A 24,527-nucleotide genomic window follows, 5' to 3' on the forward strand; every position below is an offset into this window, starting at 1 on the left:
TTTCCTTCGTCGCCGAACAGAACGAAAGAAATGGAAGGGAAAACTAACACTAACACATGGAAAGAAGTGTCTCGATACCCGAAGAGGACACGAACGCCGGAGGGACACGAACACGCACACATGTTCAAAACCTGCTCAATAACGACGCCTTTCGCGAAGGTATTGAGAAATTATTGAGAAGGTTTTGTATATGTATGGGTGGGATTTTGCCAGGTGGGATTCTTCCTTTGTTTGTTGTTTCCTTTGTTTGTTGTTGTTCCATGTTTGTTTCCTTTTAACTTTCCTTTTAAGCAAAATTCGTAACTGCAAACTCTACGCGGCTTATATTAAGAGGCCATCACATCATTTTGATGCAAGAATTTTGATTTTTATTTGTTGGCTTTAAAATTAAGGATAAACGAAACAGTGTGTTCAATTAAGACCATGCATTTGCTGCTGTATGCATTTGTTTATACAGAATGTGTTCTACTGCCTTTGCACTTACATGTCGACGTAGCCGCACATAGTAATTGGCACGAAAGCAATTCGGTAAACTTTCCAAGACATTACAAACCAAGGATACTACTAATTATCGATGTTCGTAGATGATATGAATATATTTCATGATCTTTGAAGTAATTGATTGTTGACAAGACAGCGTATCCAAACTCGTTCCTACATTTCCATTCCTTCTGTCCATCGTCATTTTCACATCGCCTCATTAATACTATCTCCTTTTTTGTGGTTAAACCATTTACCCCATCTGCTCGGTCTGGAGCAAGATCATAAATCAAGTTGTTAAACATTCAACATTCACAAATCTTCATCGGAACGGACATTTTTTTATTTAGTAGTGCCTGTACAGCCGAATCAGGCTGATGCCTGATGTGGAACATTCATTATCACTTCTCTTCCATTTGCGAATTCATTCCAGAACCATTTTATGGGTATCAAAACATTGAACGAATGGAAAAAGAATCCCCCTTTTGGCATGGTCGCAAACTCTAATGCTCCCTTTATGCATTACACACATCATTATCGAAGAGAAAAAATATTAAGAGCAGAACGAATACGAAGACGAGGACGATGAAGACGACGATTTTGGTAATGGTGACAATGGAAACGAACAGGAGATAGCTATTTGCCACCAATTCTTTAGAGGAAGGTAACAAACGCAGCGATGGCGTCGGGACAATGTGATGATAGTGGACAGGCGCACCGATGCCTTTTGGCCCCGCTAGTGGAGCATCGGAGAGCAGTGCTACCTGTGCGTACGACGATGCCGATCCTGCCAAATCGCGTACTTCCGGTTGGCCGACTGGAGTAGTTGATTCAAATGCTGCGTTAGCGAGGATCCCAATGGCAACAGTTCTCTCATGGCACGATCCTACCAAATGAAAAAGACAGAATTAAATTACAACATCACCAAAAACAGGATTGTATGCCGCCGGAGGATGGCCGGCGTACATACCTCAAAAGGCTTCAATTTGACCATCGCGAAACGTTGCAGTATATCGTGCATGCGAGTTGCTTCCGATTCTAGCTGAGGCGTAGTTGGTGGGAAACATTTCCAAAACTCCTTTAGCAATTCCAGCAACGATAGGTAAAGGTTACGCACTTCCTTCTCAATATCCGGAGGCACTAGTTCTGCGTTGGAAATGGTAATAGAATAGAACACAGTTCAGATCATCAGGTAAGAAGTTCCGTAAGTTGATTTAGACAAAGCGCAATACTTACGGGCAAGGCTTTGTTCCTGGAATCCTCTCATGAGCGCACCACCCGGACTGAGATCACCCAGTGCACTGACCGCGGCGGCCGGACTGACCAGCAGCTTATGAGGTGTCCGATTGCTCCACGTTCCATTGGCGGCGTCTAGGATCATTGCATGTGTCGTTTCGAAATCATGCAAACTTCGCGAACCTTCACCACGCTGATGCGAGAGCAGTGATGAATCGTGACCACTACCACTGCCACCTGCGGCTGGCACAGGCCCATGCAGGTAACGTTCTATTTTGGTCAAATTCAGCTGCTTCACACGGGTCCGCTCATCCTCTTCACCTTCCAGATCATCGTACGTAATTTTCGCCTGTATCCGAGCCTTCTTAATCGTCGGCTCCACAAACGCCCCGTTCGCTCCCGTGCTGGTCCCATTACTCTTGTGCTCCGCTGTGGTCCCATTGGCAAGGTGGTGCTGATCGTGCATCCTTTTCTCTTTCTTGCTGTATCCGTTCACCGTATTGTTGTTGTTGTTGCTGCCATCTGACGACTGACTGTTGCTGTTCGTTTTGTCCTTCCCATTCGTAGTAACTGCCATACCGTTGGTGGCTGAATCCGTAGCAACCGGCGTTGCCGACAGTATGGAACCGATGCCACAGTTTAACGTTTTCACATCCGTGCACGTTTTCAGCACGGAAAACGAATGCTGATTGAAGCGCTTGATCATGCTCTGATGTACGATGTTGCCGCTGTTCACTGTCTGCTGCTTGGCAGTGGCGGAACTGCAAAATCCATCCTCCAGCGTATTGTCTTCAAACGCCCGTATATCCAGCAACGGATCGCCGAGATTCTCCTGCACCGACTGGCGCAGCTGCTGATCATCGATCTTACCGCACTCGGTGAAAATGTCTTTGGTGCCGCCCGCCACGATACGGTCCCGGTGGAAGTAGTGCGACTGGAAAAATTTTGTCCAAAATTCCGCCTCCGTCATCTTTCCCGGCACGTGCTCGGTGTGTTTCCGCTTCACGGCCGGATACGTTTTAAAGATGCATTCGATAATGTCCGCCGTTAGATTGTAGCGCAACCCATTACACCCATCCGTTTGGGGCTTAATGTCCGCCAGGAACGCACCGGACACGCCAATATCTTGCTTTACCGTTTGCTCTTTGTTCATGTAATCCTTGGCGTGCCGTGCCCAGAACTCTTCGCTCGTCAACACCTGCGTTATGACCAGATCTTTGTACAGCTGCAAGAGCGATGGGTTTTCCGTCAGTATACGGTTCTTTTCCTCCAGCTCCTTGTCGATTTTACGCCGAAAGTTTGGCAGCAACTGTTGCAGCAGCTCCTTCACCTTATCCCGGTCGGCCATCTGTGCCTGCGGACCGAGCCGGTTGACGAAGTGAAACGTCGAACTGTTGCCATCGTGCAGTACGACCTGCAGCTGTACCTTCGGCTTTCCTTCCGGTGAAATTTTTTGCACTAAAACAAGAAACACATGAAGTTTATTAACGTGAACGGGCGGTTGTTTGGAGGAGATTGCGTACTTTTTATATCCTGAAAACGGTGTGATACAGCAACCGTGTCACGATGCTCCGCAATCCAGGCGATGCGTTCGTTCATCACGTAAAGCGTCCCGTCACCCTTCTTGAACCGCACTTCTCCCATCTGAAGCAGTACGTCCTCCCGTGTGGTAGTCATCTTTGTGAGTTTCTGATTGTTTGCACGTTTAAAAAAGCAGACCTCCAGTTGATTCGACTTCTTAAGCCGCAGTGTGCTATTTAATTCTGGAAATGTTGCTTCTCGACAAGGCAGCAGTAGTAGGGCACTTTTCTATTGACCACAGTAAAATTGTAAATCTCTCCTAGGGAGGATGGAATTGGAATGAACAACCTAAAATAAAATGAATCAATCATTAATAATTTTGTTCAATAGTAGTCAAGTATTGGGAGAAATTAACAGAAGGTTTTACCTTCTGAATAGTCTCTAGTAAAACAAATGCTATGCTAACAAATGATACTAGAACGAGAATTCTTTACTACCAGTACTTAGGTTATTTCAACAGTACAGAAGCTAAAAATATGTTTTAACAACGTAAATTCCGGATTTCTTTACCTCAAAGATTCGTGATTCAAAGAACTAAAAAAACCCGACAACTAGCTAGCATTTGCCAGCAGCAAATCTTATCTTCAGCATTATGCTATATCACTGCTATACTGTCAGCGCCTACTTTGTTTCCTTGGAAAAAGGGACAGATAGGGAATTCCTCCGATTCGACAAGCGATTGCAATATTTCTTTAGGAAGTAATATTTCATTCATGATATTTTTCCTAATCGGCTTCTTCAGCGTTGTGTGCGTTTTTGACAAAACTGCATAAATTACGACAATTTGAATCGTATTTGCGCTGATATAGCGAACTATGGTGAGCGAACGACGGCAGCAAAAGTGGCAAGAAGAGACAGTCGGAAAATACTACCCCTATTACACACGGTACGCCAGACTGAAATTAACCCCTCTGGTATGTATGAACGCGCGCGCACACACTCACACAAACACACGCATGCCACTGGGATCTTGGTAGCGGATGTATGAATCATGATTATAAAATTGAAGAACAAATGCATTTTACAGCGTTCTTTATTAGCATCGCTGTGCTAAACTTGCTTCTGTTTAAGTTTTTTCGAATAAAAAATGTTATATCATTCGCTATAATTGTTTGAATTTAATAACCATTACATCAAATAAGAGCATATTTTATAATAGAACGCAATCAAAGCAATCGGTACACTTTCCCTCGAGGCCTACTTTTCTTTTCTTCATATATGTTTCCAACGTTCGCGAACGGGGATGCTCGCACCACCACGTAAAGTCATGCCTTCATCTTTTTGCAACGCCATACACCATCATCCATTTACAACATAGCAACATAGTTAGCCGAGAGATGCCACTTTTGATAATCGACACCATTACGATACACTCTCCTACATTAGGGGATCACATGCTGAAGCATCGAGCAACACTTTTTAAAATTACGCGTTTTTTTTTTGTAGAACAGTTTTCCTTTTTTATTCGTTCCCTTTACTTTCACTGCATTTTATGCTGCCGAATTTAAAGGTATAAAAGTGGTTTTGACGACACATGATTAAATTTACATTTAAATATTTCCATTTACGTACAAAATTTCATGATAAAATCATATCACTTGTATCACTCTGTTTCGCTTAACAGAAGCCGACCAGTCCGCCCTTTGAAGGGCCCGTACTTACTGGTACAGCACATCACAGAGCCATTCGTCTGACGGCTGTGGTACGGAAGGGTTCATTGGACGGTTCTGGAAAATCCGCTAATTTTTAACCCCGAAAGGACCTGAAATTTGCACAAACTCCATCGCTCACCCATTCACAGACCATTCCAACGCATTTTAACGCAAAAACCAGCCCGAAAGCACCCGGTTTTTACCTGTTTTCCGACGCGTTTCTACGGAGCGCCTATTCCATGATGTTCTACCGCCGCCATGTGCAATTTCGTTCGACAGGAACAGTTTCATTTCATTGCCGCAACACCACATAATCACATCGCACACCGCTGTCGCTAGTATTCAGGAAATATTTTTCATGGTAAATTTAGACTGGTTCCCCCATGCATCTTGGCTGCCCGGTGCGCATTAATGACAGCTTTCGGTTTGCGGTGCGATTCCCCACGCACCAATGTGACAGTTGGCCGATGAACAACGAATCTCCCCTGCGCTCGGTGGAAATAACCGTCAAATAACGATATGTTATACGACGCAAAGGAAAAAATTTAATTAAAATCAAAAGTAGCAACTAAACGTTGGTTTATTTATTTGCCACTGCAACATATTATCTGGGATCATATCTGTTAACATTTTGATACTAGATACAATTTTTGTGAACATTAACTTTGCATTCTAGAAATCTATTTATGTAGCAATTATAATGTGTTGAAGCAAACTCACTTAATATAATTCAATTCTAGTGATAAAAATATAATACCAATTTATTCTAAGAAGTGTTGTGCGAATCTGATTCAGATATATGAATCTGGATAAATCTTTGAGCTGGAAGAATGACCCAGAATCTGTATTCCTACAAATTCATTACTCCACACGGATTGCTCAATAACTCATGATTCGTCAAAGACTCATGAACCCTCATAGTTTCGTGGATCCACAATGACTCACGAATCCTTAATGATGAATAAATCCACAGCCAAGAATCCTCAACGCTTTATGAATCAACAACATTGAATATTCTGTTTGAAATCTGTCATAGTTCATGGATATCTTGAGAGTCAACTCGTAATTCGAATGACTCTTCGCTTAACATTCGTATGAATCACTCTGCCCTAAAGATTCTTCAGGCACAACAATATAAAAATGTTCTCGAATCATCATGATGATGCAGCCTCTTCGCTGCTTAAGTGCTGCTTAAAAGCTGAGACAGCTTTGATGTTGTTTATTTAGATTTTTTTAGTTGGCAAACAACGGAAAAACTAAAATACGAATCTCTTCTGCAGGATGTGACCGATCGTATTTGCGTATCGATTGCCCCCGTAAATCGAAATCACCTGTTCCAAACGTTCCGACCTCAACCAAGCGACAAAACCAACATTCGTGATCCTCATAGCGCTAGCGCTGGTGCCGCGAACTGGAGGCAGAGTCCTGCAAAATGGAAACCACGCGGTAAAAAAGTAGGCGAAGGACACCAAAGGACATATTCTTTCGGCGTAGCCATTCTTTGCACGCGTACAAACATCGACCGCGACAATATGGGTCCTTACGGGCGGTTGCAACAATGTTTACTTTTCACACACTACCCGTGCGCACCCGCGGTCCTGATTCTACCAACGAATTTTACGAGCTTTGCGAGCCTTTTTTCACCATTTCCATGCTGTGTCGCCCTTTGTCAACCAGCATCGAAGCAACAAAGCAAAAAACTGTTGCACGTTCTCAACCGAAAAAAGCCACACGGTTGCGCGAATCAGAATTGATTGTGGGTTTTGCTTGACCGGACGGAACATCCTGCGACGCTCGGGGTTTTTTGTTTCATTTTGCAAAACACGTGCGAAGCGATGAGTTAATTGTACTTTCTGGTTTGTTGAGACAGTTGTTGGTGAAAGTGATACGATCAACGAAGCTATCCGGTTGAAACGCTGTCTATTGGTGGTTCAAAATCGCTTCCAGGAACCCCCTCGTGGGACGCAGTAATGGAAGGTAAAAGTAGTAAAATTCACTGGGAAAATTAACATTCCTCCCCCGAGGAAGCGAACCCGACTACAAAGGAACACAGTTTGTCATTTTCGGTTGCAAATTAACAACTGATGTAGATGTTATCATCACGGTCATAAAGTTCTAATGCCGCTGGCTCATGCCTCAACAAAGCTTTACAACTTTACTCGCCTAGGAAAAGCTTATTGGTGCAGGTCTAATTACCATAATCTGTCGTGCTTAGAGACTTTCATTCCAAAGACTACTTCGATCGAAGTGATGGTGTGTCCTTTGGTGAATCGGCAATAGTAGTAGTAGTGGTAGTGGAAGTAGGCTTTGTCTAAATGAGCTTCCAACAACGGTGAGAATGATTTGGAAGTCAAAGCCCCCAAATTGAATATGATAACCCGGGGTTCCGTGGTGGTGAAAGAACCCAAAAAAAAAACTAATGGTCGATGGAATCTTCCTCCATAACTTCGAAGTTGGAATAACAAAGCAAACATTCCACAGATCCATTTCTTCAGCTAACTACTACAAAGCGTGCGAAAGTGTGAAGAAACCAACAGGGAAGGAGAGGCTTTCCATATTCTCGGGCACGTTCCCGAGGTTTTCCCTTTTCGCGAACGGTCGATGATTCCCACCCAACAAGTTTGCACCAGCAAGTAGTTACCGATTGTCACGCGACGGAACGCTGGATTTGGTGAGAACCGTAGCTTCCGCTTATTGAGCCACACGGCACGGGTATGAAGCTATAAATCTTTAGACATGAATGGTTTTGGGAATCGAAAATGTCCCTCCGAATTCATGTGGTGGAAATACACATGTTTCCGGAGGTACCTACCCCCACCACGGAAGGGATACTAGAATTCCCTCCAAAGCTATCCAATGCTGGTCTCCAAGGGAATTATGTTGTTGGAAGACCTCTCCCAAAAACCCATCTCTCAGCTAAATAAATCAATCCATTTTAAAGGACAGTGTATAATCTTTTGCAATGTTCACATTCTTGGGTGCAGATCGTGGGTACTTCCGAATAGGCATAAAGACATACTGAAGCATCTCATTAATCAATCAAATTGATTGTCCCACGCCGATAGTCGATAGTGGTGGGAGTTAGATAACCAAATGAAACCCTTTCCTTTTTGGACGTTCCGTTCTCATTTGAGTTCGCCTTCAAACATGCACAATTTATGAGCCAATCATTTGTCTCCCGCGGTTCGATAGTTCCATCCGATTGACGGTAGGATTCAAATTTCGATTTCAGATTTCCCATTCCTTTTCCCACTCCTCCGCAAGGGCGACATCATTGTAAAGCCCAGGAATGGGATTGGGTTTGATTGAGTTAAGCTTTTGGGGTAAATAAATCACACCAATAAAATACTCCACCCACCAGAGATTCAAGCCGACTTCCTGTTCCCTCGTCCCTGTTCGGGTAACTTACAAACTATGCAAACTCGACCGCGGGCATGTTTACTTTAGGGCACTCCGCCTCCAAACTACCACAAAACAACGATGGAGACACGCGCTTTTCTCCAACGGCTTTCCCGGACCGGCACGTGCTTCGTGGCTTTTCCGCAGCACTAAAGTAATGCGCTTTCTCGGATAGAGTTTTGTGTGGACACGGACACAACCGTTTGCCTTCGGAGTTCCACAGTTTGATTAGGGCACTCGGTGTGGAAACATCTCAACGGTACGGAGTGTAACGTACTGTGGTTCGTGTTGGAAGATGATCGAAATGAACGAGTTCTCCCGTTTGCTTCTTCGGGAAGCTCGCAAGGAATATCAGCTTATTCTCGGGCGCTGCAATGATTTCGGTGGGACATTCTTGAGTGATGTGATCTTGGTTGGTCGCATCACTTCTAGTGGCAGCGGAGAAGAATAGTTCGAGCAGACTGGCGTGTTAAATGTGTGCAGTATCCTCCTCAGGTTTCGAGTACGTCATTCAGCGTCCACCCCAGGCAAGGATCTGCTTCGGTTCCAGCATCGAGCGGGAAGCGGTACCCCTGCGAGGACCAGCCATGGATGCATTGATGCGCCGACAGCAACCGGAACTGCTGGGTGAGAATCTTGCGCCGGGTTGCCACAACATCGCCTACGATTCTGGGACACCGGACGCACATCCTGCGCTACGCAAACGGATCAGCCGTAAAGGCTACGGACCGCTGGCTGCCACCAGTGTGCGGTTTAACTTCGAAGAGGTGAGCAACAGCCCGGGTGTGGGAGATTACGAGCTGATGGCACGGAAGCAATCGAAACCGAAACAAGCGGCCAAACCATTTGGGAGTGGAACGGACGAACGTGCGAAGGATCATTCGAATGCGTATCCTGGGTAAGTTCATAAACTCGTGTTCCGACATTCTTTAGTTAACTATCGGTATAATCGTAATCTAAAGCCTATGTAGCCCTTGGAGCTCTTGGATCTTGGATCCTAATCTATAGACTATGATAAAGACGTCAGTGAGAGGACTTCTGGACACATCCGAAGATCCTCTCACGACATCACACTTAGGTTAAAGTGCCTGCAATATAAGACTCAGCGTATTGCCACAACTGTTTACTTGTCGAGGGCTGTGACTTATTTTAGAACTTAATTTAGAGCAAGTGCTTCTGTGCTACTCTTTTGGATCTTCACGAAGAACAGACATATTAATTAATGATACTTACTTCTTCACTTTGAGGTCTCGTTACGAGTGAGCAAATCACTCATGCGAATCTTTAATGAGGAGTTACTCAATTCGGGAATTGAATCGTAAAAGATTCATGAATCCTTAGAGCACTTGGAACCATTTTTGGCTATTTAGGCATAAGAGGGGAGTTTGGGGGCTATGGACAATCTGAAGGTTTAAATCTTGGATGATTCATAAAGCCTAGAAGATTCATGAATCTTTTAAGAGATTCAGATTCATTCGTTTAGTTTAAAAATTCATTCAGATTCATGAATCTTTCTCAGATTTACCCAACATTAAATCTTCTATATCGGTACAACAATCTCAAGAGGTCTCGACACACGGTGGAGCGCCGTTATCAGTCAATTAGTTATACAGAACTTTCTTGATGTGTGTTTGCAGTGTTGGAACATATCTCTTCAAAACTCGAAAGGACATTCGGAATCATTCGTTTGGTGGCGCTATCAAAATTATGCCGGCCGCACGTACGATCTGCAAGACGGACAATTTCGACCGTTGCCAACGGTGTGACGAACGTCCGGAGGTAGACTACTGGAAGAATCTGCGAACGGAGCGTTGTCTGTGTCGGCGTTGTATGGTAAAGGAACTCGACGAAGCACGGTGCCACTCGAAGAGCAATTCCGAACAGACGAAACGGATGGAAACGTTGAAGGAATATAAGGTAGGCTATATTCAGACGGGTTCACAGATCACATGTGACTGGTGTGTACATTTTGGCCCAATTTTTCTTTCTTTATAGCGTGTGCGACACTGTGCATATTACCATCGGCATGATAAGACCAGCGCCGCGATACAGTTCATTAGTAACAAGCAGTTGAAGCGAAAGTTTTGCTTGGAAAATTATCTATCAATGTTTGAATAGAACCTCCCACTAAGCTCGGGCAATTATTGTACGGTTTGTGATAGATTATGATGACAAGGCAAGTGATAAGAGTTCTTTCAGTAGTAAAGTACACGCTAATGTTAACAAGACACAGTTTACACATAATCGAAGAGCTTAGTATTGAATTCCAAAGCTAATACAAGTCGTTGTCAAAAGTCTGCCGGGCCTTTAATAATACTACGTAAAATGTGTTCACCTCGTTCGGGTACGAACAAAGCGCAAGATTACCGACGTAATAGTGTGCACAATGGATAAATACTACAAACTACATTAAACCGCTAAAGAGAACTTGCCAAAGCGGTGATAATATAAGAACTTAAAAACGGAAAATGCAATTGCTTCTTGTACCGCGTTCCCGCCACTTCAAGGTTACAATCTCAATTATTAACATCCTTCATCGTTTCGCCTTCCGGGGCTTCACGACATTTACTGGTCGTAGGCATGGGACTGGTCGCATCGCAGCTCGCATCGGATATGGTAGTCCGCTGCAGGGCGGAAGCAATCTGCCTTACTTTATCACCACCCGCTGATGGAATGCCGTTCGCATCGACCGGCAGCAGCGATGATCGTGACGAAGAATTCGTATCACTCATATCCGCATCGGTTGCTGCTTCCAGCCCACCACCATCACCGAGCGGTGGCGTTTCATCCGAGTTGGATGGATTGAGGAGATTCTTTATGATGGCCGGATCAATCAGCGTATCGATGTCGTGCGTTTGGATCAGATCTTCCAGCTGCAACTGTGCCGGTTGCTGTCGTGCCGTTTGGTTCTGGTTCGAGCACCCGGTAAGGGTCCGTTCAGGTGGATCGTTTACGCGCCGATCAGTGGCACACATCGAGTAGGACGATGTGTTGGTGGTGAGCGTTAGCGCACCGTTCGGGTACTGGCTGTTGCGCTTCTGGTTCGACATGTCACCGAACTGATCTGCCCAGGATTCATCTTCCTCTTCTTCCGCTTCCGTGTTCAGGTCGTGCTCAAACTGATCGTCATCACCTTCATCGCCGGTCACATCGAACAGGCGCGCCTTCAATCGTTCCGTAATTTCTTCCAACTCGGTAAACTTACGCTTCAACGCACGGCTGAGCGAGGTGTTGTTGGCTGCGTCCAGTCCGATCGCGGTACAGTCCACATCGATCGAGAGTGGTATCTGGAAGTTCATCTGCTCGTCGAGCGCCTTGTACACTTGCACATTTTCCAGTGGTTGTACATTAACCTAGGGAAAGAAAAAGCGATAGATAGTCAGCACACCCTTCTGCTCGCGATCCCCACTATCAGACGTACCTTAATTTGACCGTTGCAGCGTCCGGAAAAGTCCATAATGTTGTACCAACCGAGAATGTACGGCATACCCGACAGCAACACACTCAAATCAATCGCACAGAACCCGATCACGGCGTCCTCCATCGGGGCAGGCAGCAACCGACACTTGGGCGCATCGCTCAATGCCGCCTTACGCCATACCTTCAAGATGAAACGTTTTTCATCCTAAAAAGAGAATCATTCATTAAATCCGGTCCAGAAACTTACATTGCGAACTATCATGCTTACGTTCATCATTAAATCGACCGGTAGTTGCACCTCGAAGCGCTTCTGCCAACCGGGAGCACAGTTGCGTTCCAGTACGTGCGTCGTGTACACGATTCCTTCGTGCGATTTAACCGTATTCGGCATACCGGGTTTCAAATTGTACCCTTCGAACGTGGCATACGCACTCGGCTCTAATTCTAGCGTATCGGGCACATTACGGGTCTTGTGCCGCTTGGCATACTTTTTGCTTATCGTGAGCTTCGGTAAATTAACCGCCTGTTCGATCTCGATCGCCACCCGGAACACCTTGCATTCGTCCATCGGGACTGAGGTGAGTTCAGCGCTCGGTGGTGTAGCTTTACTGCTTGTGCTGGTTGAGCACTCTGTTGTTGGTTGAGAATCCATACCACTTTCGGTCGCTCCAGTGAAACCACCATCGTCGTTTGGTGCCGTAACGTCAAGCGGTTGTCCACTACCACCGATGCCAGCGCCCGCTGCCGGTGGTGTTTGATCGGCGGGTGTTGTGGCAGCACCGAGCAGCGTAGCCATACCCAACCCTCCCAAACCACCGAATCCATCCAGCGCAGAAGCGGAAGGCCGTTGGGACAGGGCTTTCTGGAGATTGTCCAGCAGATCAGCCGTTTTGCGTAGCTGTGGTCTGTTTGCATTCGAGTGCGGTGATGATCCACCATGCGGTACATCCATCGGTTGGTCGGTGGAAGCATTGTTATGATCGTAGCTCGGTGCCGTACTGCGTTCCGACGAGATTGGCAAGCGTTGGGCGAGATTTTCGATAAACGCCGACAGCATGTTCGCCACCTCGGACGTTTGTGGCTGCTTGGTGCCGGTGTTCATCGATTGTATTGATTTGTGCTCGGGCCGCGGATAGATTCGGCGTGTGGGAGAGCCTGCCGTTGAGGAGGGCACGCTGGCACGAGCGGCTAGCGAACGTGGCACATCGCTCGATACGTGCTGGAGATTGCGCATGGTTTTAAAATGCTCGATCTGGCTCTCGGTACCGATGGCCAGTATGGCCTTGATGTCACCGCATGGTTCCGCGGCTAGTGGTGATCCGATGCCGCTCCAACCATCGATCGAGATGACAGGCAGCTTGGCGTGGGACAGATGTTCGCTTAGCTGGGCATCGCGGAACGCGATGTAGAACTGATGCAGGGGCAAGCGAGTCAGACCGATCAGCTTTTCCGGTTCACCTTTCGATTTCTGCCAAAGCTCTACCTTCATGTGTTGATTGCGTACGCGATCGATGAATGTCGCGTTCGCAAGCACCGGGAACGTATGGAGGTAGTTGAAATCGCCTCCCTCTGGACAAAGTTCCGATGTGAGCGAGCTCGGTTCGTCGGTCCAGAAAGTATTACACACGAGAAAGTAATCATCGACCGGAAGAGACCGAAGCTGACCAAGATGCAGTATTCCGTGAAGCAGCTTTACCCGTTCTGCCGGAGCACTTGTTTCCGTTTCCATTGGTTTCGGTTCGGGCTGTGATTGTCCGGGTGGTTCATTTTGATTATTCCTTGCTATTCCGTCCGAGTTCTCGCTTCCCGGTGGATTCGACTGCTGATTCTTCGACGTGTTCGTGTCCTTAGCATGGGAAGGACTTTGATTATCTGCGGGACAGCCGGTGTGTCTCGTGCACGTCCAGCTTGCGTGTGGGAATAAACCGCGTTGGCGCATCGGTCCGCCCAATGGATGATAGCCACAAGAATGTGGTCTATGAGAATAGTGCTGATTGGAAGGTTCTGGCAAGGGACCTGCAGGACCATCCCACGTGTCACTATCACTTGAAGTATCAAGCGTAACGTTACCATCGTCCACCATTACGGCATCGATCAATTCCGATCCGAAGTGAAGTCCTCGCCGACCTAGATACATGCGTAGCGTCAGTGTACCGAGTAGAATATCATCAGATGCCAACCGGACCGGGCAGCGTTTGTGGCAACTTAAACGTCCATCTAGCAGCTCACGCAGCGTAACGGAGGCCGTTCCAAGCATGAACAGTCGAGCCTTTCCGAAGCTACTGCCAACGTTCAGGTGAATACCGAACTCAAACGACAATCCTTCATCGCCACCCGTGGGTAGGGCAATTTTGGTGGTTTTCGGCTGACTCTCGAACAGTACCTCCGCGTTATCGAAGGCCATCGATGTGGAGTTGAACTTGAGCAGCGTTGTGTTGGGATTGCGGGAAAGCTTCATCTTCACGATGAAACCGGACATTGCCGGTGCTAACCACTGATGCTTTGTGCGATGTTGCATTTCCTTCATACCGGCCCTTGTAAGTCGCAATCCTTCCACCAGCACACGAATGCAATCGACCGCCTGCAGATAGGGTTGCTTGTTGCGCTCGGGAGCAGCATCGTATCGGGCGAGTGCTTCCATCATGCTTTCCGCCGGCGATATCGAACAGATCTCACTCAGTGCCGAAAGTTCCGACGAGCAGCGGGCCCGTTCATCATCGTACGGTTTCCCGGTTAGATAATCCAACACTTTGCGCCTTCGCTCGTTATCCAGCGTGTTGAACTTTTTCTTCGCCGCTTGAAGGCGGTTCCCATCGGCCAAAGGACGCTGGGAACTTTCATGGAGTGGAGCTATTTTTCCTTCCACAATCAGCGCTGAGTTCGAAGCGGATGGAAAGGGGTTCAGAGGAGCAACAGCAGTAGTGGGCTGTTCGACGCATAACATTTTTCGATTTTCTTTTCCCTTCTGGGACTGAGAGCTGGCGGGTTTGGATGGATTTGCCGGAAGCTCCTTGGGATCGAATTTGAGGGAGAAGTCCAAGCAAAGTTCACCGAGTCGGAAGCCTCGTACGCTGAGAATCTCTCCGCAGCTTTGTGTGGCGGCCGTCAATGGGTCAGCAGCTTCGCAGAAATTAATTATTTTATTCGGGATCGGTACCTTGGCCGTTCCGATGAGAGTTGCGGTGCGTTTGGAATACAGTCTCAGGCGCACCGGCTCGCAGCTTTTCAGATACCGTCGGAATAGCTCTGCACTGGTACAAACTTCGTAATCGACGCTGCCACTGTTCTTTCCTCCCTCTGCCCAGTGAAGCGTTGCCACCGGGGTGGAAGCCTTCTGTCCCCACCACACCAACTGCAGTTCAACCGCAGCGTATACCTTCGTGCTATTCCAGCGGATTCCAACGCTAGCAGGGGAGCCACCCGCAGTCACACGGGGAGATTCCAGGAAGTTGCCAAACCCAATCGCTAGTGTACCGCGGGACCGGCCATCTACGTTTGGCGGCAAGGCACCAGTACACCTTCGCTGGGTTCTACGGTGCTCGTGCGTCTCTCCGCTCAATGGGCAGGACGAGCTGGATGATGGTGCTGCAGCTGCGGATGCTGCTGAGCCAAGCTTTAGCTGTCGCGGGTTCCGAACGTTTCCGGACGTACTTTTTACACCCGGTGCAAACATAGTAGTTCACACAATCGCATCTTACTGAGCGGTTCGCGGAGAAGCTGCTGGGGAATCAAACAGGAAAGTTGTCGATATTTTACTTCGCTTTTTTCGCTACAAGCCAAAATGCGATGGGAAAAAGAACGCACTGTTTTCCGTCACCGAAGCTCGCACACAAGTAAACAATTTTTGAAGGGCAACTGTCAACCCAACGCAACGGTTATCGCCGTCAACTGAAGCGCATTTTAACGGGGAATTTGATACAGTGGAGTGTTTAATTTAAGTATATTAAATATCATATGTGCGTACGCATCATTTGTGTTTGAAGTGCAACAACAAATTTTGAATAAAAAAGCACAATATTTGAACCAAAATTTCAAGGTCGATACTGCATGGGTATCGAAACTGGGGCTATAAACGCTGAGCGATTCAAAACAAACAATTCTCCCCCCTCACCCTTTCAATCGTCTGCTTAATTCCTGATCCTACCAAGCAGTTTGTTTCTAAATTAGTCAGAACTAAAAAAAGATCTAAAAATAAACACTCAATCTTGCTAAAAATGCTTGGTACTTCTGGTGAAAATTGCCGCTTTACCAACGACAAAATATACGCACCGTAATTGACCACGTCAGTGCTCGTCATCATCTGGGAGATAGTCTACAACACCTGGCCACCGACAATCGCAGGTGGCGCGGGATTTTCGACGACGACAAGTTAAACCAAAAGCTGCGAAGTGCTGAAGCAAAACGAATCAAAGGAACAGAAAACCTCGACAAAATGCAAATTCCGTACATGAAAGTGGCGATCTATTCGCTTACCTTCCTGACGTACGCGTATACCGGCTACGGTTCGAATATGATAGCGAATCTGCGCGATGCCATTATAGCGGCAGAAGCCGTCTTTGGCGATGTGATGAAAAACGTGTTGCATGTGGCAAAGAAGTTTAAAGTCGTCCACGAAGTGTTTGATGCGGCGGTAGAGGAGAACTGTGTGTATAAATGTCCTGGCGGTAAGTGAACTTGTTGAACCCGGGAGCAGTTTTGCACAGCATCTTTTTAATTCCGTTTGTGTATGGCGTTCCTTTCAGATATAACACCCGCACGCAATAAGTTCTACATACCGCAATCGGATGGATGCGGATCTTTGGGGATGAAAATCAGTACCGAGTATCTGCCAGCGGTAGAGATGGAACAGTGCTGCAATGCGCATGATATCTGTTACGATACGTGCAACAGCGACAAGGAGCTGTGCGATTTAGACTTTAAGCGCTGCCTATACCGGTACTGCGATGACTACGAGAAGAATGTTGTAGGCGATATTGTTGTCAAAGGTAAGTGTGGAGGAGAAAACAACCGGCGGTACAAGATTTAACTTTTATCTCCGCTTGCGTTGTATCGGAAATAGGTTGTAAGGCGGCCGCAAAGATGCTCTTCACCGGTACGCTTACCTTGGGCTGCAAATCATACCTGGATTCACAGCAACGATGCTGCTATTGTCCACCGGAAAAGGCAGAAGGACCTAAACCAAGTGAAGGGAAATATAACGAACCGAAGGGGACAAAGGACTATGGGAAGGAACGGGACAAAGGGAAGGAAAAGAATAAATACGGCTGGAAGGAGCTGTAGACGGTGCGACAGCAATGATCTGAGTGTACATTCATCTCAGCAAAACATACATGTATCGTTTAGGTCTGTACGAAACTGTGATTAGAATAGCGAAGTTGTACCGGCACTTCGTAGTGGTTACCATCCGTGTGAAATAAAAAGACTACCAACCCATCAACATCCTCGTAGCAGTAGAATCAAAAACTCATTCCGTTCAGGTGTTTAAAACGTTTGTTTATTATCTTCAGTAGCTTATGATAACGTTTACACATTATTACTCTCGCCGTAGACCGATTCCTGCTAGTTCTAGGGTTTGTTTTACCATTCTATCATTCGCTGAACCATGCACGTCGTCTTCGTTTCGTTGAACCGACCCCAGAAATATCATTCCGATATTCCATTAACGTTGTTTACCATGATTAAAGATATATTAGAACGCAATAATGATGACGCGCAATAAGAAAATATAAGTGATTTTTAAAAATGAGCGTAATAAAAATGGTTCAAAGTAAAACATGACTTACGCAGAGAATTATTGGCAATACACACTAAACAAGCAACTAATAAATGAAGACGTGAATGAAAAATGCATGTGTCGATTATAAGAATTTGTTATATAGCCCTAAGAGACGTACCTTCACATTAGCGAAGTCTATTAGCAATTGCATTTGAAACTCCTGCACTTTCCTACACAGTCACGGGGGAAAACTTTTCCCTCTACTCTCTCTCCTCTCGCTCTCATGCTCATGATTTTCTTTTTATGGTTTTAAGGAGCTGTAAGTACAACCTTGCAGCTAACTGGAGCCGGCATGGGGAAGTACTAGAGCCTTGCGATATGATTCTCCCAAACCTCCCCCATTCCTTTGTCCAAATCCAAATCCGTTCTGGCGTTGCGGTGTGTAATTGTTTCTTAGATTAACATCTACATTCCACTTAATATCTGAGCGTGGGTGGGAGGACGGTGCGATCATATTCGCGCCACCAATATATCGTAGAACCCAACCGCGTACGGAGATGGTGGTGGGTCTAGTTCATTCCGTCTCAGTACGGTGCGTACCGATGGGTGGGCGACGGTCCACGCAGACCGCGCCTATCATCGAACGAATCCCGACTAAAGTCTTCGTACACACCGAAGCGGCTTATGCTGCTGCTTCCATTCCGACTGGTCGGCGGAGGCGTACGCCGGCTAAAGATAGCCTCGTAGCTGCTGCTGCTACGACTACTCTCCGTTACGCTACGCCTCATCAGTGGCGGTATCGGTGGCATTGGTTCGCGTCTTATGGGGGGAAAATCACGGCCCCGGATACCGTACCGCCGTTCGAACAGGTCGCGCGGATCTTCGTAGCGGTCATAATAATCAAACGTGTCCTGTAAAATGCATCAGAAGCAAATGGTTAGCAAACGAGTTGGGTTCGCGTACACAATCGAAGGGTGGTTTTTTTGGAAGCGCATAGATAGCGAGAAACAGCACGACTTAGCAAAAAGAAAATAAGAACCCATCACATAAAACTTCAGAATAGCCACAATTGAAGAGTATTAGCATAAACCTTTTTTAGTACTGTCAAAAATTCAAAAGTTAATCCGAAAAAATAGAAGCTTCCAGTTAGGTAATCTCTTCGGTGTACGTGGTATCAATTTTTTGGTTTTCGAAAGTTTACTAGAAACAATTAGGCAGCTTATTGGGCGTTCCTGAGCTAAATTAATGGTAAAATCCTGAATGTGAATGTTTGCGGATAATCAGTCTACAATTCATATAGTTTAAAAGTTCCGCGAGTTGCTACGGGTTTGAAGGTTGGAAAATAAATCGCGACAGTGTCTGCTTACCGATTTTCCACCACAATGGATTCGAAATAGTTTCGATAAACAGAAAAGCATTTTTGAAACAAAAATAGCACATAAACCAGAAAAAGAAGTAGTGAAGGAGTAACTAAAGAAGGTAGTAATATGCATGCAAAAGTTGTTTGCTGGTTCGATTTTACCCTAAATCCGTCCATAATACGATCGCGAAGGAATGGCGGCGGTGGCGGCGGCGGATACGGATCCCGGGCGTACATGCTGCGTTCGCGGAAGCCACGTTCGGCCCAGATTAGACGCGGACACTCCTTCGACCAGTGGCCGGCACGACCGCACCGGTAGCACTGTTCCGGATCGCCCATACCCGGCTTCGGCCGGACACGGCTGGTGGACACCTGCACCTTCATCGGTTGGCCGTCCACCATCATGCCGTTCAGTTCCCGGATCGCATCGTTCACGTCCCCGGTTGGATCGAGATGCACGAAGCCATAGTTCCGCACGATATCGCACTCGACGACGGCACCGAACTTTTGAAACAGTTCGCGTACCTGCGGTGCGCGCGTTTTGTCCGTGAGGTTACCGACGAAAATTTTCGTCGTGTTGGCATTCGGTGCCCGGCGGCTTCTGGCAGCCTCCACCTTTATCGGTTGACCGCCGATCACGTACCCGTTCAGATGCTGAATCGCCTCGCGGCCCTGATCTTCGTTTTCCATGTGGACGAAGCCGAAATTCTTCACCACATCGCATTCGACGACCGTACCGTATTTTTCGAACAGTGGCCGCAGTTCGGACGGCTGCGTCTTCTCGTCGACATTGCCGATGAAGAGCTTGAACGTACCGGGCGGCAGTTCCCGGCTGCTTTCGCTTGATGGATCTATTTTGACGGCTTTGCTCATACCCGGGGAAGCCACGAACGGATTAAATGGGGAGCAGCCAGCTGGGGGCCACCTAGACGCGCGCTAATCGGATAAGGGATCGGTCCTTGTGCGCTCCAAGGAACAAAACGGAGTGCTAGTGCTGGCCTACGGGGTCGTATGGAAGGGGAACGTACTCGCGCGATGAACGATCGTCTTTACTACGTCTGTTCCGGTGTTTGACTCGGTACCGGAACACGCGGGAGGGCAGAAGCAGTGGCGACTTCTTCCGTTGGATCTTCACGATAGCTTCGACGGCTACGAATACCCGGCGACGGTTGACGGAAAACGGTTGGAATTCTTCAAGAATAGCAATAATAATAACAAAACGAAGCAAAATGTGATCGATTAAGACGAGTTTTTAATTAGCTACAGTACGGCTAACGATAATACGCGAACCGCTCTCATTTCTCCCTACCGCAAGTTGTTGCAGGAACGATGGGCATATCTGATATTTTACATTAGAACAATTCTAGCCTCTGTTAGTTGGTGGCTCGGTGTGAAATAAAAGCCTGTTTTCCACTTTGTTGGTTTCCCGAGAACACCTTACAGCAAAAATAGCATTTATCAACGTAGCTAAAGAAGGCCACGATCAAACATGGCCGATTTTGGGCATCTCGACGGATGCGGTGGAAAAGGTTACGTTCAACATGGATTTTCACCCAAACTTTCTACATTTTTTCATCGTAACACATGTTCACTTCAAAGTACTTACCTTTATATCAGGAAATTGTACGTTTTTCTAAGCACACGAGTATGAAATACACGAGAAAAGTGCCAACAAATCTGTGGCCTCCGCTTTCGGCTTTTTCTCGGAGTAAATTTTCACCATCAATGTTTGTGATTTGACAACAGCTGTCAATGATCAGCGACAGTGGTGAATTTGTGGAAAAACATTGCAGCAATTTTTGAAATGGTTGTTATTTATCTTAGATCAATTTGCTAGCATTTGATAATTAATGGCTTCCGGAGTAAATAATTGATTTTGCAAGGGAGTTTTGGACAAAAGCTGGCTGTGAAATGGAATGAGTTGCAATAAAGACCCAACAAAATTTTCAACCAACGTGCGAGATTGGTCTCACAGCACTGTACTTGTCATTCGCATTCCGTCCAAAAGGGAGAGTCAACTTGCCGCGATTACGGCAAAAGGTGAAAGACAGAAGTTTACATACGGAGACGCAGTCGCGACATTTTATGGGTTCATTGGTTAGTCGAAGCGTTCCAGCAAACATGAGCGGTCCCGTAGCAGAATTTGTGAAGAGTGCTATCGCGAAGGATAAGGTGGTAATCTTTTCCAAGACCTACTGCCCGTACTGTACCATGGCAAAGGAGGTAAGTGAGTTCGGTAGAATCGTGCAAAAATTATTGAAGAAAATGACGTGGCTTCGAAGTGTGAATCAGGGGAAATATTTGCTCACCTCATCCGCTAAACATCAGGCAACACACATTAATCATACATCTTTGCGTTGCAGCCATTCAAAAAGCTGAACCAAGAATACGCTTGTTACGAGCTCGACAAACGGAACGATGGCGATGAGATGCAATCTGTGCTGGGCGAGCTGACCGGTGGAAGGACGGTAAGTGGGTGCTGATATCACGCCTATTGATTGTGGAGGCTTCAAACCCTTCAATCAACAATACTTCATCTAATTATGGTGCTTCTCCCCCATAGGTTCCGCGAGTGTTTATCGATGGTAACTTTGTCGGCGGTGGTACAGACATCAAGAAGATGTACGACGATGGTCGGTTACAAAAAATGTTAGCCTAAAATCCCTTCTATCTACAAAGTGTAAACACAATTTATTTAGTCTCTCTTGAAAAAAAATGTCCCCTTGTGCACAATTACAATAAAAAAGAAACAATTATTTGTTAGATAAGAATTGTAAATAGAATTCCGCTTCCAAGATTATGGTGCGTTCAGTATTTGCTCGATTTTTCTAATCGCTTGTAGCGATAGGAAATTCACTGAATCAAAGAGAGCGATAGCGTATTGATGATTGCTGTCGGGAAACTGCAACAGAGCGTTTGCTGTTAACTGTAAGATTGCCTCTTTCTCGGTTGACTCGCTATCAACAACTTCGACGCCGCGCTTGATAGCTGATCGGTCGAGATCGATAGCGGCCAACACGCGCTGATCTACGTACGGTTGAAGGATCAAGCGATATTTCAACAGATTGGTTTCCAAATAGCGCCGCTGACTGTGCATGACATGTATGAGTGGGTAGGAATCGGATTGTATACGCCGCAAAATGTCCAAGGCCGTTTCGGTACTTACTTCTAGCGCACTGGTGCTAATTCGTTCCTCTTTCGATTGGTGCAGCGTGTGTTCTACCAGGGACGTTACCGAGGTAACCGGCGTAGGAGGCCGGTTTTTGCATTTTTTCAATGAGTAGTTTTCGGTTTCGTACTTTTCTATGATGGAAGCCGGTCCTATGGACACCCTGGACTGATTGCGCTCAGACCGGGCTTGAAAAGAAGCCAGCTTGGAAATGCTTCCTTGGTTGGAGAGTGACAATCTTACTGGTCGCTCTTCCATGTTGAGCGATTCGAACTTTCTAACGGCCACCTGCTCGATAAGCACACAAGCTTCTTGAACAGCTTTTTGGACAATCTGATGCATCATATCACGCAGCCGATCGACCACATAGCCTCTGATGAGCGAATCCTGCGGCAAGGGTTCGATGGGTGCATCACGGAGATCCAATATGAACTGGCTGGCTGTCTCGATTATCTGCGTACTGCTAGTCGTAGGACTGATGGTAGTATGAATAACATAAGCCGCATCGATCGCACGCTCCATCCTTTCATGCACCATTGAAGTGACCCTGGCCGATGACTTAGCCAAGAGTTTTTTCTTACATTCCTTTAGGAGGACTTTTACCAGTATTGCTTTGCTTCGGCGGTTATACTTCAGTGCCAGATTTCTCGTTTTCCTCCGCACCAGCTCTTCTTCCATTTGTTTGTGCTTTCGCTCGTACATGTCCTTTCTGTCCTGGACCTTATGTTGCATTTGCGTGAGAAATGATTCTAAGTACTGCCGATTTTCACTCCGTTCCTTTAGGTACGCGAGGTAATGCATCCGAAAACGTTCGATTTGCTTTAACAGAATTGAGAGATTAATTTTCCGATAGAATTTCCGAGATACGAGCTCTGATTTCTGATTACATACCATTCTGGTTTTTATCTCTTGTCTTCTGTTCCTGTTGCTAATTAACCGCTGTTGCAGTTCATCGTCCCGTTCTCGCAGTTTTCTCTTAAGTATTAGATTTTTTCTACAACATCACATTAGTATCTTTCGTATCGATCGTATCAATCGTTCATGTGGCTTACCTTTTACGAAGAGCTAACAGTTCATCGTAGCGATGTTTGTATTTCAAATCGTGCTGATGTCCTTCGGCTATTTTCTGTTGCTTTTTCGTCTCTACGCTTTTCATTATGTTAAAGATTTTTTGTTCATAGTTTTCTATCGCTATTTTCCATCTGTTTTTATGCAAATGATAACATTATAAAAGCTTGTTATCGGTCAGATTGTTGTGCCTACTCACCGATTCATTTTCTTGCTATAAACAGTACCAGCTCGACTGCGTCTGATTGCTAATTTTTCGCAAAAGTCTGTAGCATTTTTCAGATGAGTTTGTATTTTCATGCAGTGAGATATATTTGCTTTTTCACTCTTCTGAAAATGAAATGCAAAGCTTAACGGGGTGTTTTTCCTTTCCTGTAAAACATACCATTTGATGGAGAAGGTTTAGCAGCTGAAAACGATAATGCTGGAAGTGGAAGTTTCGGAACTGATTGTGCTCTTGTAGTGTGCACAGGACTCTTCCGTCTTCATTGATTAGGCCATGAAGCTTTAAATTCTGTAATACAAGATGTTTTAAAGATCTGAATTAAAAGGGTTTTAAACAGGAGTGATTCCCAGCAATTGTACCTTTGTAAGCGCTCCACTCCAAAACTGCTGCAGATGCTTATCATGCAACACATGATACTCCTTTTGGGCGATTCGTATGCATGAATCCTCTAGATCAAATCCATGGCTGTCCGGATACTCCCAGCAAGGTTGGGCTAAAGGTCCTCTTGAATACTGTCCCGCATGCACTGGACAGCAACAGTTGGGAAGTTTCGATGATGGTAGTAAATCGGTCCATTGTGGTACGATTTCGCGGGGAAGCGCGTCCGGATGTTGTGGAACTAGGGGAGCTAATTTAGAGATCGTCGTCGGACGACGCAGAGATAAAAATTTGGACATCCTTGCAAGTTGAACTCAGTTCGACGCTGTTAAACGCATGCTACGATGGATTATTTTGTGAGTTGTTTTATCCGCGAACAGTTTGATCAAACTAAACAACGTGGCACGTGAAAACGGCGAGAAAGATTTGAACGTTTGCGTTTCGGAATCAAAAAATCCTTTAAGAAAATTAATCTCTTTTTTATATAGCGATTTCTCTTCTTCTTTGGTTGGCTAAATCCCAAGAGAATCGTTCGAAATCGGTCATTCATTTTTTCATGATGAGGCTACAATTCGATGATCATTCTGTGCGAGTTAAAAAATAATTGCATAGTGTCATGTCGGTTACATCTGCGGTCATGTTTGTCTAAAAAATATAGTTTTTTTATGGATCTTTTGGTATTATGTACTTTATTAAGTAATATTTTTGGGACCTAATATAATGTATTTTTCGTTTCGGAATGTAATTTGGAGCATAAAAAGCTGATTTTTGACTGTTTACATTCCAAAATAAAGGTCCAATAGACATCCCGTTGTACCACAGCTGCCGTGTTTGACAGTTCT

At 45.9% G+C, this 24,527-nt stretch overlaps 7 protein-coding genes across 7 annotated transcripts; 3 read left to right on the plus strand and 4 right to left on the minus strand.

Moving 5' to 3' along the window:
• Positions 1-801: 801 nt before the first annotated feature.
• Positions 802-5,281, minus strand: LOC128304843 (general transcription factor IIH subunit 1). Its single transcript, XM_053042088.1, has 5 exons — positions 5,153-5,281; positions 3,240-3,585; positions 1,717-3,174; positions 1,451-1,626; positions 802-1,366 (listed from the first exon to the last, which is right to left on the minus strand). The coding sequence occupies exons 2-5, from the start codon at positions 3,391-3,393 to the stop codon at positions 1,241-1,243; spliced, it is 1,914 nt and encodes a 637-aa protein (XP_052898048.1). The 5' UTR covers positions 3,394-3,585; positions 5,153-5,281; the 3' UTR covers positions 802-1,240.
• A 3,362-nt stretch (positions 5,282-8,643) lies between these two features.
• On the plus strand, positions 8,644-10,466 carry LOC128300091 (uncharacterized). The gene is made up of 4 exons (XM_053036112.1): positions 8,644-8,731; positions 8,844-9,246; positions 9,986-10,265; positions 10,344-10,466. Exons 1-4 carry the CDS (start codon positions 8,644-8,646, stop codon positions 10,464-10,466), a joined length of 894 nt encoding a protein of 297 aa, XP_052892072.1.
• Positions 10,467-10,586: 120 nt separating this feature from the next.
• On the minus strand, positions 10,587-15,441 carry LOC128309476 (uncharacterized). The gene is made up of 3 exons (XM_053045877.1): positions 12,037-15,441; positions 11,770-11,973; positions 10,587-11,701 (listed from the first exon to the last, which is right to left on the minus strand). The coding sequence occupies exons 1-3, from the start codon at positions 15,439-15,441 to the stop codon at positions 10,865-10,867; spliced, it is 4,446 nt and encodes a 1,481-aa protein (XP_052901837.1). The 3' UTR covers positions 10,587-10,864.
• A 475-nt stretch (positions 15,442-15,916) lies between these two features.
• Positions 15,917-17,248, plus strand: LOC128299793 (group XIIA secretory phospholipase A2). The gene is made up of 3 exons (XM_053035875.1): positions 15,917-16,432; positions 16,511-16,753; positions 16,828-17,248. Exons 1-3 carry the CDS (start codon positions 16,201-16,203, stop codon positions 17,046-17,048), a joined length of 696 nt encoding a protein of 231 aa, XP_052891835.1. The 5' UTR covers positions 15,917-16,200; the 3' UTR covers positions 17,049-17,248.
• Positions 17,249-17,420: 172 nt separating this feature from the next.
• On the minus strand, positions 17,421-20,563 carry LOC128299792 (RNA-binding protein lark). Its single transcript, XM_053035874.1, has 3 exons — positions 20,451-20,563; positions 19,007-20,035; positions 17,421-18,395 (listed from the first exon to the last, which is right to left on the minus strand). Exons 2-3 carry the CDS (start codon positions 19,715-19,717, stop codon positions 18,069-18,071), a joined length of 1,038 nt encoding a protein of 345 aa, XP_052891834.1. The 5' UTR covers positions 19,718-20,035; positions 20,451-20,563; the 3' UTR covers positions 17,421-18,068.
• A 293-nt stretch (positions 20,564-20,856) lies between these two features.
• Positions 20,857-21,641, plus strand: LOC128297040 (uncharacterized). Its single transcript, XM_053032593.1, has 3 exons — positions 20,857-21,067; positions 21,208-21,312; positions 21,408-21,641. The coding sequence occupies exons 1-3, from the start codon at positions 20,930-20,932 to the stop codon at positions 21,501-21,503; spliced, it is 339 nt and encodes a 112-aa protein (XP_052888553.1). The 5' UTR covers positions 20,857-20,929; the 3' UTR covers positions 21,504-21,641.
• On the minus strand, positions 21,642-23,984 carry LOC128297042 (uncharacterized). The gene is made up of 6 exons (XM_053032594.1): positions 23,667-23,984; positions 23,467-23,595; positions 23,281-23,411; positions 23,066-23,215; positions 22,905-23,007; positions 21,642-22,832 (listed from the first exon to the last, which is right to left on the minus strand). The coding sequence occupies exons 1-6, from the start codon at positions 23,982-23,984 to the stop codon at positions 21,642-21,644; spliced, it is 2,022 nt and encodes a 673-aa protein (XP_052888554.1).
• Positions 23,985-24,527: the final 543 nt, after the last annotated feature.

This window comes from Anopheles moucheti, chromosome 2 (assembly GCF_943734755.1).
Source record: "Anopheles moucheti chromosome 2, idAnoMoucSN_F20_07, whole genome shotgun sequence".
Taxonomy (NCBI): Eukaryota; Metazoa; Arthropoda; class Insecta; order Diptera; family Culicidae; genus Anopheles; species Anopheles moucheti.